This window comes from Hydractinia symbiolongicarpus, chromosome 1 (assembly GCF_029227915.1).
Source record: "Hydractinia symbiolongicarpus strain clone_291-10 chromosome 1, HSymV2.1, whole genome shotgun sequence".
NCBI lineage: Eukaryota > Metazoa > Cnidaria > Hydrozoa > Anthoathecata > Hydractiniidae > Hydractinia > Hydractinia symbiolongicarpus.
The window spans coordinates 18951114-18968173 of record NC_079875.1 but is presented as its reverse complement, the minus strand read 5'-3'; the positions used below and the strand labels follow the sequence as shown (position 1 = coordinate 18968173).

At 36.1% G+C, this 17060-nt stretch overlaps 1 protein-coding gene and 1 long non-coding RNA gene across 3 annotated transcripts; both read right to left on the bottom strand.

The window, feature by feature from the left end:
* Positions 1-2943: 2943 nt before the first annotated feature.
* Positions 2944-4482, bottom strand: LOC130636215 (uncharacterized). Of its 2 annotated transcripts, XR_008982252.1 has the most exons (3): positions 4207-4482; positions 4025-4085; positions 2944-3634 (listed from the first exon to the last, which is right to left on the bottom strand). It is a non-coding gene; the product is annotated as an uncharacterized LOC130636215 (long non-coding RNA). The 2 variants fall into 2 exon arrangements; XR_008982246.1 differs by having other exon boundaries at positions 4025-4482.
* Positions 4483-5730: 1248 nt separating this feature from the next.
* On the bottom strand, positions 5731-9650 carry LOC130645140 (translocon-associated protein subunit beta-like). Its single transcript, XM_057451026.1, has 5 exons — positions 9492-9650; positions 6993-7150; positions 6703-6910; positions 6018-6095; positions 5731-5943 (listed from the first exon to the last, which is right to left on the bottom strand). The coding sequence occupies exons 1-5, from the start codon at positions 9492-9494 to the stop codon at positions 5833-5835; spliced, it is 558 nt and encodes a 185-aa protein (XP_057307009.1). The 5' UTR covers positions 9495-9650; the 3' UTR covers positions 5731-5832.
* Between the last annotated feature and the right edge of the window lie 7410 nt (positions 9651-17060).

Sequence of the window (17060 nt, the reverse complement as noted above, 5' to 3'; positions counted from 1 at the left end):
ACGATTCTTATTTGCAGGGTGATACTTATGAATCATGCCAAAGAAACATTACGGCAACTGTCTCACTTTTGAGCAGCTTAGGATTTACTGTACATCCAAACAAGTCAATTCTTGTGCCTACCCAATGTATGGTGTTTTTAGGGTTTGTGTTAAACTATGCTCAGATGACAATAGCCTTAAGCGAAGAAAGGGTCATAAAATTAAAGTGTCTATGTAAGGACTTGCTGTACATGCATCACCCCACAGTTAGGTTTGTTTCCAGGGTTGTTGGAACATTAGTTTCTGCCTTTGATGCCGTGAAGTATGGCAAGTTACATTACAGGTCCTTGGAGACAGATAAGAATCTAGGACTCAAACTAGGCCATGGAAATTTTGATTCAAAGGTTTTTATTTCAGAGTTTTCTATTAAGGATTTACAGTGGTGGCTCACAATGGCTCAGTTTGCCAGACCTATACAATTGCCTAAAATTGATCTAATTTTATCCTCTGATGCTAGTCTTCACTGCCACTGGCACTGACGGAAACTCTCAAATAGAACTAGAACATGTGATGTTTGGTTATCAGTTTGTCATATATCTGGTGTATTAAATACTATAGCTGATTATAAATCAAGACAATTTCAGGATAACATTGAATGGTCCTTGAATGTAAAACAATTTAACATAATTTCCGACATTTTTTGGAAATTTGATATTGACCTTTAAGACCTGATCCAGATGCTAAAGCTGTAAATGCCTTCGCTCAGACCTGGCCGAATTTAAACTTTATGCCTTCCCACCATTTAATTTGATTGGAAAAGTTCTTGCAAAGATAAATATAGATCAAGCCACAGGCATTCTTGTAGTACCTTTGTGGTCTTCGCAGCCTTGATTTCCTCAAGCAATTAATATGTTATACAGGACACCTGTGTTATTTCCTCCTTCATCTAGATTATTGTTTCTACCGGGAACAAAAAGACAACATCCTCTACAGCAAACCTTGTCGCTGCTCATGCTGCCTGTCTCCGGGAATCGTTACAAGGTAAAGAGCTTCCAGCAGAGACTGTCGATATCATTGCAGCATCATGGAGAGAAGGTACCCAGAAACAATACTCGGGTCCAATCAGACGATGGATACAATATTGCACTGAGAGGTCGATTGATCCCTATCATCCAAATGTGAAAGATGTGTTAATACACCTTACTGAATTATTTAAAGGTTGGTCTGGATATAGTGTTTTATGTACAACTAGAAGTGCTATTGCAGTTGTTTAAATCAGTGGTTACAGTTCTCTTTCAGAGCATCCATTGATAAGCCGTTTTATAAAAGGAGTTTTTAATATAAGACCAAGTACCCCCAAATACTCTTTAATATGGGATACAAATGTTCTTTTGACTTATTTAAAGTCTCTTAGTCCTAACAAAGATTTATCCTTTAAGGATATTAACATCAAGCTGGCTTGTCTCCTTACTATTTTAGCAGGTCAAAGAGTTCACAGTGTCCATAATATATCTGTTCTATAGATTTGACAGACGATGTGATGTTATGTCACTTACCTGGCTTGCTTAAAACAACACGGCCTAAAAAGACTGATAGGACCTTGATGTACAGGGAATTCCCTTCTGACCCAGATTTATGCCCACTCCAATGTACCAAAGCCTACCTGTCAAAAAGAGAACAATTGATATCTAAGGAAATTGCTCCGCTTTTTGTAACTTTTGGGAACCTCATCATGCTGCCTCTAAGGATACACTATCAAGATGGATAAAATCAGCTATGACCTCAGCCGGTATTGATACCATTGTTTTTTCCCCAGGCAGCTGTCGTTCAGCCTCTGGAAGTAAAGCAAAAATTACCGGGGTACCTCTAGATGTCATTTTAAAGTATGGCACTTGGAGTAGGGATTCTACCTTTTATTGTTATTATTGTAGAGATGTTATTGGTAGTGGGACAAATCTTCATGATCTTGGTGCCTCGCTCTTGGACTCAGTTATGGAAGCGACAAGTCATGAAACTTAGTTTGCGTTTTTTTTTAACATTTACATACTGATTGTAACATTATATTGTTAAAAGAAGTTTGCTCAGTTATTCAAATTTTCTTTATCTTATCCTTCTCACCCTTTTGTTTTGTTTTCACCACACTCGCTGGCCGCGTTTATGCTTTGAAGTCCCATACTCTGCTTGCGCAGAAGATTGGGAAATAAAATTGAAGGATTAATCGAGTACTTACGTATGATGATTGATCCAGATTTTATTTTCCAAATCTTCTGCGTAAGCATGAGGGTGCCCTGCCCTCCCTGCCCTATGCCTTTTTGGCTTAGCAGGTACACCCGGCTAGCGTGTCACGTTCTGTCTTCAAAGTAGGATTTTGGGTTATTGAGCTTCGCTCTCACCCTCACAAAATCAAGTAGCACAGCACGAAACGCAAGATTTCGCTCAGCAAAAAAATGTTTTTTATTCACGACCGGCGGACTAAGAGCCCCTTATGGGGCGGCAATTACAACAACTAAAAATTTAAGAAAACGTTGAGAACGGAGTGTGTTATTTGTTACTTTTCTGTTAATAAGCTTCATTCACTGATAAAAATCTTGTTGGTTTCTGTTTTATTATTTTTTTAACGACATGATGTTTTCAAATTTCCTCTACTAATGTTTATTTTTGATATAGAAACTCACATTTTTTGAACGCACATTTGATGTACAGATGTACCTATTTAATGTACCTTTCGATTAATCGAAAAAGTTGAACCGGTCCGACTTTTTAAAATAAAATTCGACAAGTCTGAGCATGCCGAAAGCATACGATTTTCACATGATACACGATCCAATTAATGGAATTCGACTAATCGGATTGTGTATCACCGTCTTAAAATTGAATGTGCAACTAAAATTTAGTTACTGCGATTATTGAACTGAAGTAAATTTTTCAACTAGCTAGCTAGGAGGTAATAATAACATGGGTGACGAGTTCTATATTGACTGTGTAACCAAAAAGCTTAAGAAACGAGTCTAAAAAAAGGGGACGCATTTGTTATAAATTTGTCGTTCAGTATTTAGTATTTTCGATAAAACTGGACATCAGATCATCATTCTTTATCGACAATGTAGCCAGTTAACTAGCCATGTTGAAGGAGCGTCCAAACCGACTATGATTTGGTCAAGGAACGTAGAATACGAGAAGGTCGTGAAAATAGATTATTTACAATCTGTATTTTTATTAGTTGTAATCCAGTCAGCACACCACCGTCGCAGAGACGTCGTAGCGACGTCGAGTTTTACGTCGGTGCGACGTCCGCTCAACGTCAGAATGGAAAGTCGCGCAAACGTCGGACCTCGACGTCTGTACGACGTCAGAGCACAACGTCCTATCAACGTCGTGGCTACGTTGTACAGACGTCTGCCGTCGACCTTTTACAGACGTATAACTACGAAGTTAACCGACGTTACAGCGACTTAGCTGCGATGTTAACAGACGTAACAAAGAGGCTCTTTAAAACAAAAAGTGATGTTTAAAATTATTTTCAACTAGCTTGATAACACATATTTATTTACAATAACTTTATGTTCCCAATCATAAACATTTTTCATCACCTCTGCATTTTTCACGTGCGTTTTCAGTATCGAAACGATTTTTCATCAACTTTTTCTTCTATTTGCTATAGAAAGAAAATAAAGGTATTATATTATCTATATTAAAATACCCGTATACGTCTGTCTGTCTGTCACGCAAAATGGTAGCTTAGCTGCGCGAGTAGCGAGACGCACGCAATGCGGTATAAAAAGAACGGGAGAACCCTTGAATTTTTAGAACCCTTGAATTTTTCCACGGGCTAATTACTAGTGATCTAACTAGTGATATATAAACTCCAAGGAGAATTTGTCACAGACCGAAGATACACGCTTTTTATAAAGAACATTTCTCGGAAATGACAAGATATGTAATTGTAAAGCTAGGTGTTCATAGAAATATATATTAACAGATTCCGCAGTTTTCAATTGATGTGCCTAGATACAATGTTAGTTATAAGGCAACTAAAATTACTTACTGTTTTTTCTTCTTATAACGGGAATCTTGTCAATTCCTTTTTGTCGCTTTTTTTCATCAACCTAAAATAAAAAAATTTTTCTATAGCATATGCGAAATAATAACACCAAATAAACTGGAAATATGTAAACATTGTATTTCATATAAATATTCAGGGTAACACAGGGAATTAAAAAAACTTACTGCTTGTCAGATCCTTCTCAATATTTTTGACTTTTTTCCATTTTTCTTTTCCTCTGTATGTTTGTAAAAATAGAATCTACAATACTTTACCAACAACAAATGCTTGAAATACACCTTTACGATAATTAGGGAAAACTAACACTCCATCGCAGCTTATTTAGCGATCGGAAGAGGAAAACACACTTTTATAAGAGTTTATTAATGAGAAAACACGTTTTTTCGTGATAACTTTTCTTGCCACGTTTTGTTTTTAATGAAAAGTACACATAAGTTGAATTTTATTATTATTAAGGTTTCCTGAAAAGTTGAAAGAAATTGATACGACGGATGTTAAAAAACTGGAGAAAACACGCTTTCGTCTCTAACAAACTGTCATAAAAACACGATTTTTACCTCCTTTTTTCCGATATTGTAAAACGATGGAGAGCCGTAGGAACGCATGTACAATTGAATTATCGTAAAGGTGTATTAACATACAACGATTTTAGCGCGAAAGAAACTGGCACATATATAACGTCGTTTCAACAAATAAATTTCAAAACGTTTGCAACTTCAACTTTTTTTGGTAAAGAGAAAAGCGTTGTGATTATTTTTAAATTCGAAGCGACTTTTTTTTCCGTTCGAATATTTCCTCGTTCGAAAATGCGATGTTTTAACAAATCAAATTGCATAATTTTTATCACATGGTTTGGTCACATCTATTACAAATTTGAACTGGAAACTTTTGCGCTTTCTCTCTTAAAAATAAAATTATAATAAAAACGTATCCCTCGTACTATCTCCAATAGTCAGTCAGTTATTGCATTTGTAAAAACCGTCTTTTATTTTTCTAAGAAAATTTTAAGAATAATTTTTCCCTGAAAGAGTTATCGAACTTACGTTGATGCGACGTTGGTACCACGTCGTGTTGAAGTATAAATCCGACGTCTGATAACCTAACGTCGGATCGAAGTCGGTTTATGGTCGATATGCGACGTCGAAAATCCAGACGTTGGATCGACGTCGGTTCATGGTCGAAATGCGACGTCGGAAATTGCGACGGTTAAGCGACGTTGTAACGACGTGGCCGACGTCGGGACGTAGCAGGGACTAGTAACAGACGTCTGTACGACGTCGTGTGCCTGCTGCTTTCCTAATGGTTTTTCAGGTATTAACAAAAAAATTAATAAAAACAAAAAGAAACAGCCTAAATATCACAACCCCGTACGTTCGGCCTAGCTGCGCTGCCTCATCTTTCTCAAGACGATTTTAAAAATTCTGCCTCGCGAGGCGGTCGGCGGGAATCAATAAACATAAATTTGTTCCTATCGACAAGGGTGGCCTCGTATGTTCCCATGGCATAACGCAGACGCAATCTGGAAGTAAGCTTGTTATTTAAGGAACTTCAAACCATGGTAGTTATTGCATATTGTCTTTCATAGGAGAAAACCATCCTTGTTTATCGACGTTAGAGAGGTATAAATTGGGTGCGATTTGGAGATATTAATGTGGGAGAATTGTGTTGTGACGTCAGATAAGGAAACATTTGCTTTGCTAACAACGCTCAACTTTTTAAGCAATTGCTTCAAATATATTTCATAAAAAAGTGTTTCGTAAAAAAACTTTCTTGCACACCATAACTACAATTTAGTTTTTCTTGTTTTTTACAGTGTTATATTTCAACTGAATTCTGTACCACAGACCAAATGGGATAATTAACGACGGCATGCACATAAGAGCAAAGATGGCCCATTCAAGCTGAAATACAAACGAATGCAAGTTTAAGAAACATTAACGAATCGAAAATACAAATTAAAAATTGAATTACTAACCAAATGTGGAGAGTGTTTTCGAGCAAAATCAATTTCTGTCATTACAAAGCCTTCTCCTGGAAAGGATGTGAATCCACGCTATAAAATAAAAGCTTGCCTATTTAAAACAGCCACGTTTTTCAAAACATATCTTAAGGGGCTTTTAAATGAACGAAGCAAGGGAATGCTAAACGGAAAAAACTGTGTCTACTGTGATTGTCTGAAAGTAATTTTATTCATCATGTTTTAAAATAAATATCTTTCGCAGAATGAAAAGGTTTAACTGTCAAAAATATAGTTTTGGACACGAGTTTATCACTTAAAAAATATAAGTATTATGTGTATTCGAATTTACTATTAATTTTTTCTTGTGTTTTTTTTTCTATTACATCTTGAATGCGTAGTTGTTTTGATTTCATTTTGAGAGCAATGGGCATACGCGCACTTTCGTGTAGGTAAAAAAGCAGGACTCGCACAGGGTAAAATGGTTATTAATGCAGATTAAATTTTAACTATATTCTTCTAATTCTTCTGAAAACATTTTACTAATTTAAAGCGAATATTTCTTTTTTGGATGGATTTCTTTGATTATTTTGGTCTGTTGTTTATATTTTCTGCCTACAGAAATGCTCGCGTATGTGCAAAAAACCGCAAACTTTTAACTATTGTAAACAAGTCATCTATAAACTTTCGTGAAATAACACACCTGAACATCTTCCCCATCACTTTGCAAGTAGGACAACTGCGCAGATGTGAAATTAAAATATCCACTTTTATGTGGCTTTAATACGACAACATGAGTGACATTTCCATTTGGTGGAATGCTCTTCCATTCCACTGATAAATGTCCACGAACTACTTCAAAGTCGGCAACGGGAAACGAATCCTCCATTAACGTCACATGGTTTGCAACACTAAATATAAAAAAATTATGTATATAAAACCATTTTTTTAGAATAATGTAAGAACCTTACTAAAAGAATTAATTTCAATTACCTCGTTCCTACATTGTAAATGTTATATTTAACAGTCAGCTCTCTATTTTCAACAATATATTTATTTTCTACGGTTTTAGACGCCAATAATTTAGCTTGCGATTCTAGTTCAGTTGCAAATGAAAAAGTCAACCAGCAACTTAGCAAAAGGAACAGCTTCTAAATACAAAAAAAAAGAAAATATACTAGCGCCCAGTCCTAACCAAGTGCCATCCTGGCAAATTGATCACACACAACACAACCAATCAAAAAAACTAATATATAATCCACTCCTCAAAAAAGTTCAAAAATCTGTAAAATCACGTATCATTTATATCATTTTGCCCACAAATCCGCATTCACTTTTTGAGAATACTTCTTTTAAGCCCAATAACATCCAGTTATTTGAATTCCTTGCTGCTTACAGTTTGGGAAATTGTACTCATTTAATGAGGTTATCTCTAATCTCTAAAATAGATTTTCTTGTCAAAACAGACATTTTATTGCCTTCCTGCTAAAAATTGCTTTAAAAAAGGGAAAGTCGCTGGGTCAAATAATTTTTGTTTCGATGAAATCATAAACTAAATATATATGTATCCATCCAATTATTATAAAAATTCACTGTGTTGTTCCAATGCTATTAATGACTATTTGACTTGGATTGCTGATATGGTGGATGTGCATATTTTTGTTTACATTAAGTCTGTCGTTGTGACATTTCCCCGGTAGTAATGTCTTGTGGTACATCTTTCAGTCGAGGGAAAACACAGAAGTTTCACGGCAAAACTCTCACAGAAGAAACTTTGATTAAACAAGAACTACAAGTATCTAAATTAAACTAAAGCTAAACTAGCAAAAACTCACCTAAAACTATACAATATGACTGGTTCAAAGTTAAAAAACAAAGATTCTATGAAAATAATGGCTACCCTGAAAAATACGAATCCATAATTGGTTTAAAAGCATCACATGACATCTGCCAAATGAGAGAATTGTAGAACATTGTAGACTCACTCAATCCAAAGATTTACCCTAATTAGGGTAGTCATATCTGATCCAACTTAGAACATGGCCGTCTTAAGACGGGACAGACCACCTTTGGACACGGTGGCCCATCTTTTGAAATGGTGGCCCATCTTTTGACATGCTGCCCTGTCAATTGACGGGTCAGGACCAACTTGCGACATGGAGTTAAAAGATGTTTGCATACATCAAGACCTGGTATTTAACGTAAACTAACTCCAATAACTTGGAAAAACTGAACTGCTGCAACTTTTTCTGGCATTTTGTTGTATATGGCTAGCTGAGATTAAATCCAGTTATGCATTTAAAGTTTGTTGTGGGCAGCGAAAACAACACCACTTGGCAACTCTTGGTGCAAGACCAGATGTTGCATGATTGGAGATGTTTTTTCCTGGATTGTTGTGTGCATAAGGACTAGCTAAATAATTATGACTCAGACATCAAGATATAACATTCAGCTCAGTGTATAATGTATATAATGTTATATATGTATAAACAGCTAGCTAGGTAGCTATTTTTTAAGCTATTTAAGTTTAGCTACTTTTCAAGATAATCTTTGATGGGACTATTGCAACTTGACCTATTGCATAAACCCACAACCACTTGGACATGAGTCGAATGCTTCACCAACTGTGCTACTAATCCCCATTTATCAAATTTATTTGTCAATTTATGTCTGTGTTTGTTCAATTTTTAAGAAAAGCAAAATTTATGACATGGTATATATTTGTATAATAGATTATATTTAGAGAATTCATGATTTATTCTTCCATATATTTTTTGTTCTCTTTGTTTTGTTCTCTGAAGTCCTCTCCTATAGAAATAGCATTTGTCCACAATTGGGCCAGGCCTGCCTTCATTTTTTTTAAAAATTCGAAATAGTGTGTTGCCCATGTTACAAGGTTTAACTTTAGTCTGGGAATCTTAAGACTGACCCATGTTGTGACTGTTTCTAAAAAGTGTCAATAGTTGAACTTGTCCGTTTTTTTGGTACAATTTTTGAAACCAAAGTGTCTTTTGTCAATAGTCAGGCCTGCCACATCTTATTTGCATACATTTGTCCAGAGTTGGGCCAGGTCCGTCAATATTTGGGCCATCCCAACTGCGAACGCACCAACCCGTCTTTTAACAGGCTGTCCTGTCTAGAGGGGCCAGTCCTGCGTCCAAAATTGGGCCGGTGTCTGTGTAGTTGGGTCAGAACAGTCACCTGGTTGGGGTATAGTCTTAATATTGGGAAAGAAAGACCCTGACTGAATGTGTTTGGAAGGCTTGAAATTTTTTGTATCTATTTTGAGAATCTCTTTTTAAAACAAAAATTTCTGAATAATATCAAATGTGTCAGATTTTGGTGATTTTCCGAAATAGATGCAATCTCCATGTTTTTTTCTTAATTAAACCCTTCTTAAAGACCTTAATCTGTCCTCACTAAGGAATGATAAGCGTTGTGAACAATTAGACCGAAATAGAGAACTTAAAATAATCATAATAAGAATCTTACCATTTTTTCCTTGCTTGACGTTTTTACTTCACTCGAAATACATGCGATTACAAGAACAAAGTAAAAATATCTGTTGCAAATACCTCGCACTGGGGAAAAATTTCGTTGTCGGATTATTAAAACGAGGCTACTACGTGTGTCCGATATAATAGACCTATTTCAATATCGCCTTTTCATGATTAGCCGTGGTGGCAAAAAATCAAAACATTGCATGATAACGAGGCTAGTTTAGATAAAGCTCAAGACGCCAAGTTGTTTGCCGGCTGTTATCAATTAGTAATCAATGTTCTGCCCAATCTTAGGACGCTGCCCAATCTTTAGACATAAAATTACCCAGTCTTAAGACTGGCCGGCCAGTCTTAAGACTGGGCAGGGCGTCACAAGATTGGGCAAAAGAGACCATGTTAGGCCCATCCTTGGCGCCTTTTAGATTTTAAAGAAAGGATGTTCCACACGACCTCTGTTTTTTGCAAGTCCCAACAAACATTCTCAGGCACATTAAAACATCATATTTTGGGTACTGTTGAATTGACCCAGCCAGTTTTTGGACACAGTAGAGTGAAAATTATAGCTAGCTAGGTAGCTGGTAGAGCCGGTGTTATACATTTAGCATTCTTATAAATTTTTGGCCTTTTGATTTTCCAAGAAAAGTTTCAATTTAAAGTTCCCATTAAGAGGTAAATTTTAGAAATTTATTGTTCTGTTTGTCTTTCACAAGTGTTCTAAGATTGGGCATGTACGTCCATGGATTGGGCAGTCCAGTCTTAAGACTGGCTACCCATTTGTCAAAGTCGGAAGATTGGCCTGGCCAGTCTTAAAACGGGGCGCGTTCCAAGATTGGTTAATTGCTTTGGGTTCCAGAATAATACCACAAATTAATAGAAACAATATATTTCTATTGGAATGAGTAAATACAACACGTTCAGTATGCGTAGATTATTTATGGAAAATTTTTTGGGGAATGGGTAGGAATGAAGGTGCCTCCTTCGTGCTTCTTCATATGCTCAAAATGCATATCCTGAGCGTCAGAATATGCCCCAATATATAATGCGTATCCTGAGCGTCAGGATACGCATTATAGGCGTCTTCATGCCCTGAGCGTCAGGTACATGATACAGATGAGATGCACTGAGCGTCAGATGCATCGACATGTCCTGAGCGTCAGGCACATGCTAATTATGGTGTTTTCTTCCTTGGTGTATTAGAGAATAATGATGTTTTTATTCATACCCTGAGCGTCAGGTGTATGAGAGATGCCCTGAGCGTCAGACACATCGACATGTCCTGAGCGACAGGCACATGCTAATTACTGGTGTTTTTATTGAGATGCCCTGAGCGTCAGGTGCATGATACAGATGAGATGCACTGAGCGTCAGATGCATCGACATGTCCTGAGCGTCAGGCACATGCTAATTATGGTGTTTTCTTCCGTGGTGTATTAGAGAATAATGATGTTTTTATTCATACCCTGAGCGTCAGGTGTATGAGAGATGCCCTGAGCGTCAGGCACATCGACATGTCCTGAGCGTCGGGCACATGCTAATTACTGGTGTTTTTATTGAGATGCCCTGAGCGTCAGGTGCATCGACATGCCCTGAGCGTCAGGTGCATGTTTCCTATTTAAGTGCTGCAGATTGAGTTGGCCTGAGCGTCAAGCGCACCCCAATGAGCGTCAGAAAATATGGTGAAGACATGTATACACGCCCTGAGCGTCAGGTACGTTTCAACAATCACTTGTATCAACAAATTACTTGCCTAAAAGGCTGACGAAGGAGGCCCGACATACCCGCTAATTAAATTAGAGGCTACCTACAGACTCGTTGTTTCTACCTCTGGACTAAAACCCTGACATAACATGAGCCAAAAGAAATGCCAGGGAAACCTTGAGGCAGAAGCAATTTGTCTGGTTGTGTTGTGCTGCACGCTCCCATAACAACTGTGATACAGTTGTCTTTAGTTGCATTGGAGATGTCCATTCGATTTCGATTCGGCTGCACCATGGTGATAAATTGAATTGATATCTCACATCCACCATCCGTAGTCGTGTTGATGACATAAAATAAAGAAAAACAGGTGAAGAAATTTAATATATAAAAAAAGGTTGGGAGGGTGGGTAACTGTAAACTTTTAGGTACATCTGAAGAACTTGTGCAGTGTGGGGTGTTGGGTTTTTATATACAACCATTAATAATCAAGACCTGGGTAGGGCCCAGTTCCTTTACAGGCAAGTGAGACTAGTGTCCCTGGCAACCTTTAAGATCAGGTCTATAGGCAGAAACCACCCCCACTTGCCAGGTTCTACCTGATATTTTCAATGACTAAGGTAAACCTAATATATACTAACCAAAATGCTAAAGAACTGTATTTCTGTAACCACAATTAACATGAGCAAAACTTGCAGTTTAGCTCCATGCAGAACATCAACAAATGTTGGTTTTATAATTTTCAACTGACATATTGAAAGGATCGTAATGGATAAAAGTATATAGAGGGTATTAGTAGTGGTAGTGTGACAAAAATTATGAATATTTAGTGATATTAAGTGTGTATTTAATGTTGGTTAGCTGTAGCTAGCTAGCCAACAAACGTCTTGTTTCTTACTTCTACAAAAAGTTTATATATTCTATACTGTAAGTTATATAATGTTTACCTAGTTTACTAAAACTTCATATAACTTATATAATTATAAGTTATATATATTATAATTATATATAACTTATAATAAGCTATGTATTGTTATTATTGTCACACTCCCCTGCTAATATACTTTAACCTTTCCATTTATTATACATTTATAATAAACATATTTCGGCTCAACCCAGTGTACTCATTAATCACAAGTTGTTTATTGTTTTGGTTTTTCTGTTCAGATTCATATTAGTATTGTAGGTTTATCATTTCTTGAACATGTAAGGCTGTTTATTCTATTTAAACATTTCTTAACTTTCTTAGGCCATACAACTTATAGCTTATAAGTTATTGTGATAAATCGATCAGGTACTAAACATATCTAAGGGAGTGCTGCCCAGCTTAACTGGCTAAACATTATTGCATTGACACAAGATGTGACTTGAAACAAATCGTGAGCGGTTTGTTTTTCTACAATTTTCTTAGCTTTTGAAAGAATCAATCTTACAAAATTTATATAATATTACTGGCAATACTTATAGAAATACTACCTATTGACAGAACATTTTGTGAATTTAAAAAACAACAACAACAATCTGTAGCTGCAACCGTAACATTCCTACAGCCTATAATTTTTAAATAATTAAGGCTCAAGGATACTTATGAGTATTACCTTGGATGATTGCATTGCTCTTATTACATTTTGTTGAATATATAACAAGATGAAGACCAATATTCAGTCTAATACCGCCAACCCAACATGCTTAGGATAGCCTTGGAGGAAAGGGATAGCCAAGTCATAATGTTATTTACAGATGTTTCAAAAAATATAAAATCCTAACCATAGTCATAAGAAAAACAATAGCTAGCTAGCTAAACACTGAAAAATATATAAACCAGTAATTTTAATAAGCCCGATGTGTATAAAATAAGTGCCATGTTCTATTTTTTTACCAAAAGTTCATAATTTGCCCATTTGACAAGTTAATTTGGGAAATAATAAAGGTAAACAAACTATATGTGCATCACTTCGTTGAAAAAATTAAAATTGTCTCGGAAAAGTCTAAAAACAACCCGTCATTGCAGAGTTTCAGAGATAAACGATTTTACAGACTAAAGATATTGCAATGTCAGCAAAAGTGATAAGTGTCATGCGCAATATGCGCAATTTGCGCAATGCGGGAAAAACACAACAACAAACACGTAGTGAATCCTTGCGGAATTTTTTGCCTAGTGCATGTCAGGTAAGTTCATTTAATTTTAATAATCTTAAGTTTGATTTCTTTATTTTATCCACATACTACACATCATAGCCAAGAAAGATTCCATATGCCAAACCACAGACCTCTCATAAGCATCAGACAACAACAGAGCCATTTCAACAATAGACATAATTCCACTCCTACCCGTCCACCAACACATAACAATATACAACACAGAACTACAAACAGACAAAAACCACAACCACTGCCTGACATCCACTTGGACCATAAGGAACGCAAGAAATACTCGGCCATGTGACTAAGCACAAATTGAAATAGTAAGAAAAAAACAAAAAATAAAATTAATCAAAATGATTTCCTAAAACGACTAACTACAAATTTATCCTCTTACAAAATTATCACATTTGGAGGAGAATATCCTTATCAAAGGATTAAAATTTATACCCACTACATCCACTTTCTTAATTGATCATTCACAACCCCTAAATAAATTTATAAGGTCTATGAGCCTAGGATATTACTTTCGCTCATGCAACTCAAGCCTAACAAGGCTTAAAAACCTCCTACCCAACATCCTAATCTTCAGGAATATTTCCATAGAATAATAAGTGAAATTGAAGATACTTTTAATTATTCCCCCAATCGACAACCATTTATGTCCCACAATTTGTCATATAAAGAGAGTACACTGTTACAAAATTTGAAAAACAACCCTGGCCTTATATTTAAACCAGCAGACAAAGGTGACAGTCTTGTTATCATAAATAAAACTGATTATATTTTCAAAGTCAACAGTCAACTTGAGAACACAAAATACTACAAAAAGTTACCTTTTTACCCTACTCTTCAGATTGCGAATGATTTATCAACATTTATTCGCTTTTTATATTCCAGACATAGAATAACAAGAGAAGTTGCTAATTTTTTAGAACCAACCACTCCTCCACGCACACCACTTTTTTATGGATTGCCTAAAATACACAAACCTAATGTACTGCTTAGACCCATAGTATCAGCTAACGACTTTCCAACAGAAAACATATCAGCATTTTTAGATCATATATTTCAACCTGTAATGAAGTCATTACCTTCTTACATAAAAGATACTAAACATTTTCTCAGAAATATTTTAGAACTTCCTCCCCTTCCTCCAAATGCTATTTTAGTTACTGCTGATGTAGTATCACTCTACACTAACATACCTCACGATGAAGGCATCAAAGTCTTACTGGAAACTCTATCAAAAAATAAAGACATCCTTCCCCCAGAAACTCCTCCTTTAAACACTATTAAAATAATGATGGACTTTGTCCTAAAACAAAACTGTTTTAGATTTATGGATGATTATTACCAACAAATTCATGGCACAGCCATGGGCTCTAAATGTGCACCCCCTTACTCGTGCATTTACATGGGCCACCATGAAAGTACTAGAATACTTCCCCTTACCACAGCTATTATGCTTTGGAAACGTTTTATCGATGAATACAGGGGTTCTGTGTTTTTGCAAATTGATATGGAAATTATGGGGATCCAAACTCAAGTAAACAATGATTTCGATTTTGCTGATGTCAACTTCAACACTAAGACGACAGAAAATGTCTGTGAAGCACCGGAAACCTTTGATTTGTTGCCAAAAAATGAAAATTCGAAAAGATCAAAAGGATCTGCTTGTAGGGAATTGCTTCAGCAAATAAAATCTCTCACATTTTTATGCAACGAAGATGTGTTAGGAACACTGGAGGATCAACTACGCGATGCTCCAAAATATCTAGAAAAAGAAGTTGATACAGATGCCGGTTTGAGCAGACGAAAAAGGAAAAAGATCCCATTCCAAGAAACAAAATTAGTAAGTTTTCAAATATTCCTGTAAGAAAAAATGCAAAGTCGAAAACCGCTGGTCGTCTTGGGGTTGCAAACGAAGCAAAGAAATTCGCCCAAAGTATAAATATCTCACCACCTACACCATCTGTGAAAAAAATTGACGTCGTTGAGGAAACATCACTTGAGAACGACATGTGTTGTCATAATATTCCATTGTCAGATGTAAACATTATCGATGATGACAGTAGTGATGAGTCAAGCGTCGAGGGAATTATTAGCACGTCTTCGTATGAGCTAAAAACCTGCGTTACACCGGGCTTCAGCAAGAACTGACTAGTGCTGTTTTAAAAAATGGCTGCCACACTGTCACTGTTCTAGATTTGCTGACTTTAGAAGTCACGCACAGTAAAGAACAGTCAGACAAAATCAGAAAAGAAGATCGTTTATTCAAAACAGGATGGCTGAACGACGAGATTATAAACTCGTTCATGTTTTTGTTGGAGAGCCAATATTCTAATGTGCTCTTTTGTCCTTCTTCCGAGGCACTACTCATTGCGGTAGGCAAATCGTTTCGGCTGCTGTGGAAAGGTTTGGATCTTGCAACTAAAACCCAAATAATTGTCCCTTTTAATCCCACTAACACACATTGGATTTTACTTTTCATCGATATAAAATCCTCAACTTTGTTCATTTTTGATCCGATAATGGTTCGTGCCAGTATAACAAACATGACATTCAAAAAGTCGTATAGTTTGGCTGTAAATATTTTATCCAAAAAAATTGCCGCTACGAACATCACGGTAGGACTTAAAAACCACGCGTTGCAGGAGGATGGTATGAGTTGTGGTGTTTTGACATGCTACTACGCCGAATGTCTTGAGTAATCTTTGTTTCAAGAGCAAAATAATTTAAAAATTTTAAGAAATAGAGTGGGGTTATTTAGTACGCTAGCATGATCATATATTGGGCGCATCAATTTCACATACGTTTTTCTAGATTCATCAGTCAGATTTTCGTGAAATAATTTTATTCATTATTCTTTTCAGGAGCCGATTTGACTAAGAAATGTAATGCAACAGAGTATCGCCGATATATCTTCCAAAACATGTCCGGGAGTTGTTTGAAAGGCGTGATCAGTGATAAAAATAAGTGCAAAGTAAATGTACTATGTATACTATACTACATCAAATATTGTATTTATATCATATTTCTCACTTGACTCATGTCTGCCTTTTCCCGAAATTTGTATCACTTTTTTGTTTCAGGGGTGCAACAAGAACGAGAATAGCGAGTGGATCCAATGTGATAGATGTAAACAATGGTGTCACTGTAAATGTGTTGGTACTACTTACCAAGCTGCAAAGTCTCTAGATTTTTATTGTAAATTTTAGTTTAAGTAAAAGTATATATATTTGATAAATAAAAAGAACCATTTTTTTATTGATTTCCCGCTGATTTCCCGCGTCTCTTTAAATTGTCGCTATGAAAAAAGTCGGCTTAAGTGTGCCCCCGAAATGTACCGCGGGGTGAAGTTAATATTCAAGTCCGTAAAATTGTACCTTGCAATGACGGGTTGTTTTTAGACTTTTCCAGTTGTCTCTAAACTAACCTCGTTTCCATGTTAGTATGTCTATTCCGGCTGTGTATTTTACGGAATGGAAATGGATATTGAAATAGGTCTATTGCCAAAGTTGTTTCAATTCAAGGGTTGCGGAGACAGGGTACCCTAGATTCACAAGCGAAAACCCTCTTCAGCGAAATATTGCAGATTGTAGTTAAATACAGATAGCTACATTTTCTTGCTATGAACTAAAACACTTGAAAATAATGTGTGTTATGACGATGCTGTGTGCAATAAATAGTTAATCTTTGAGAAAGGGGATCTTTCTCCAAA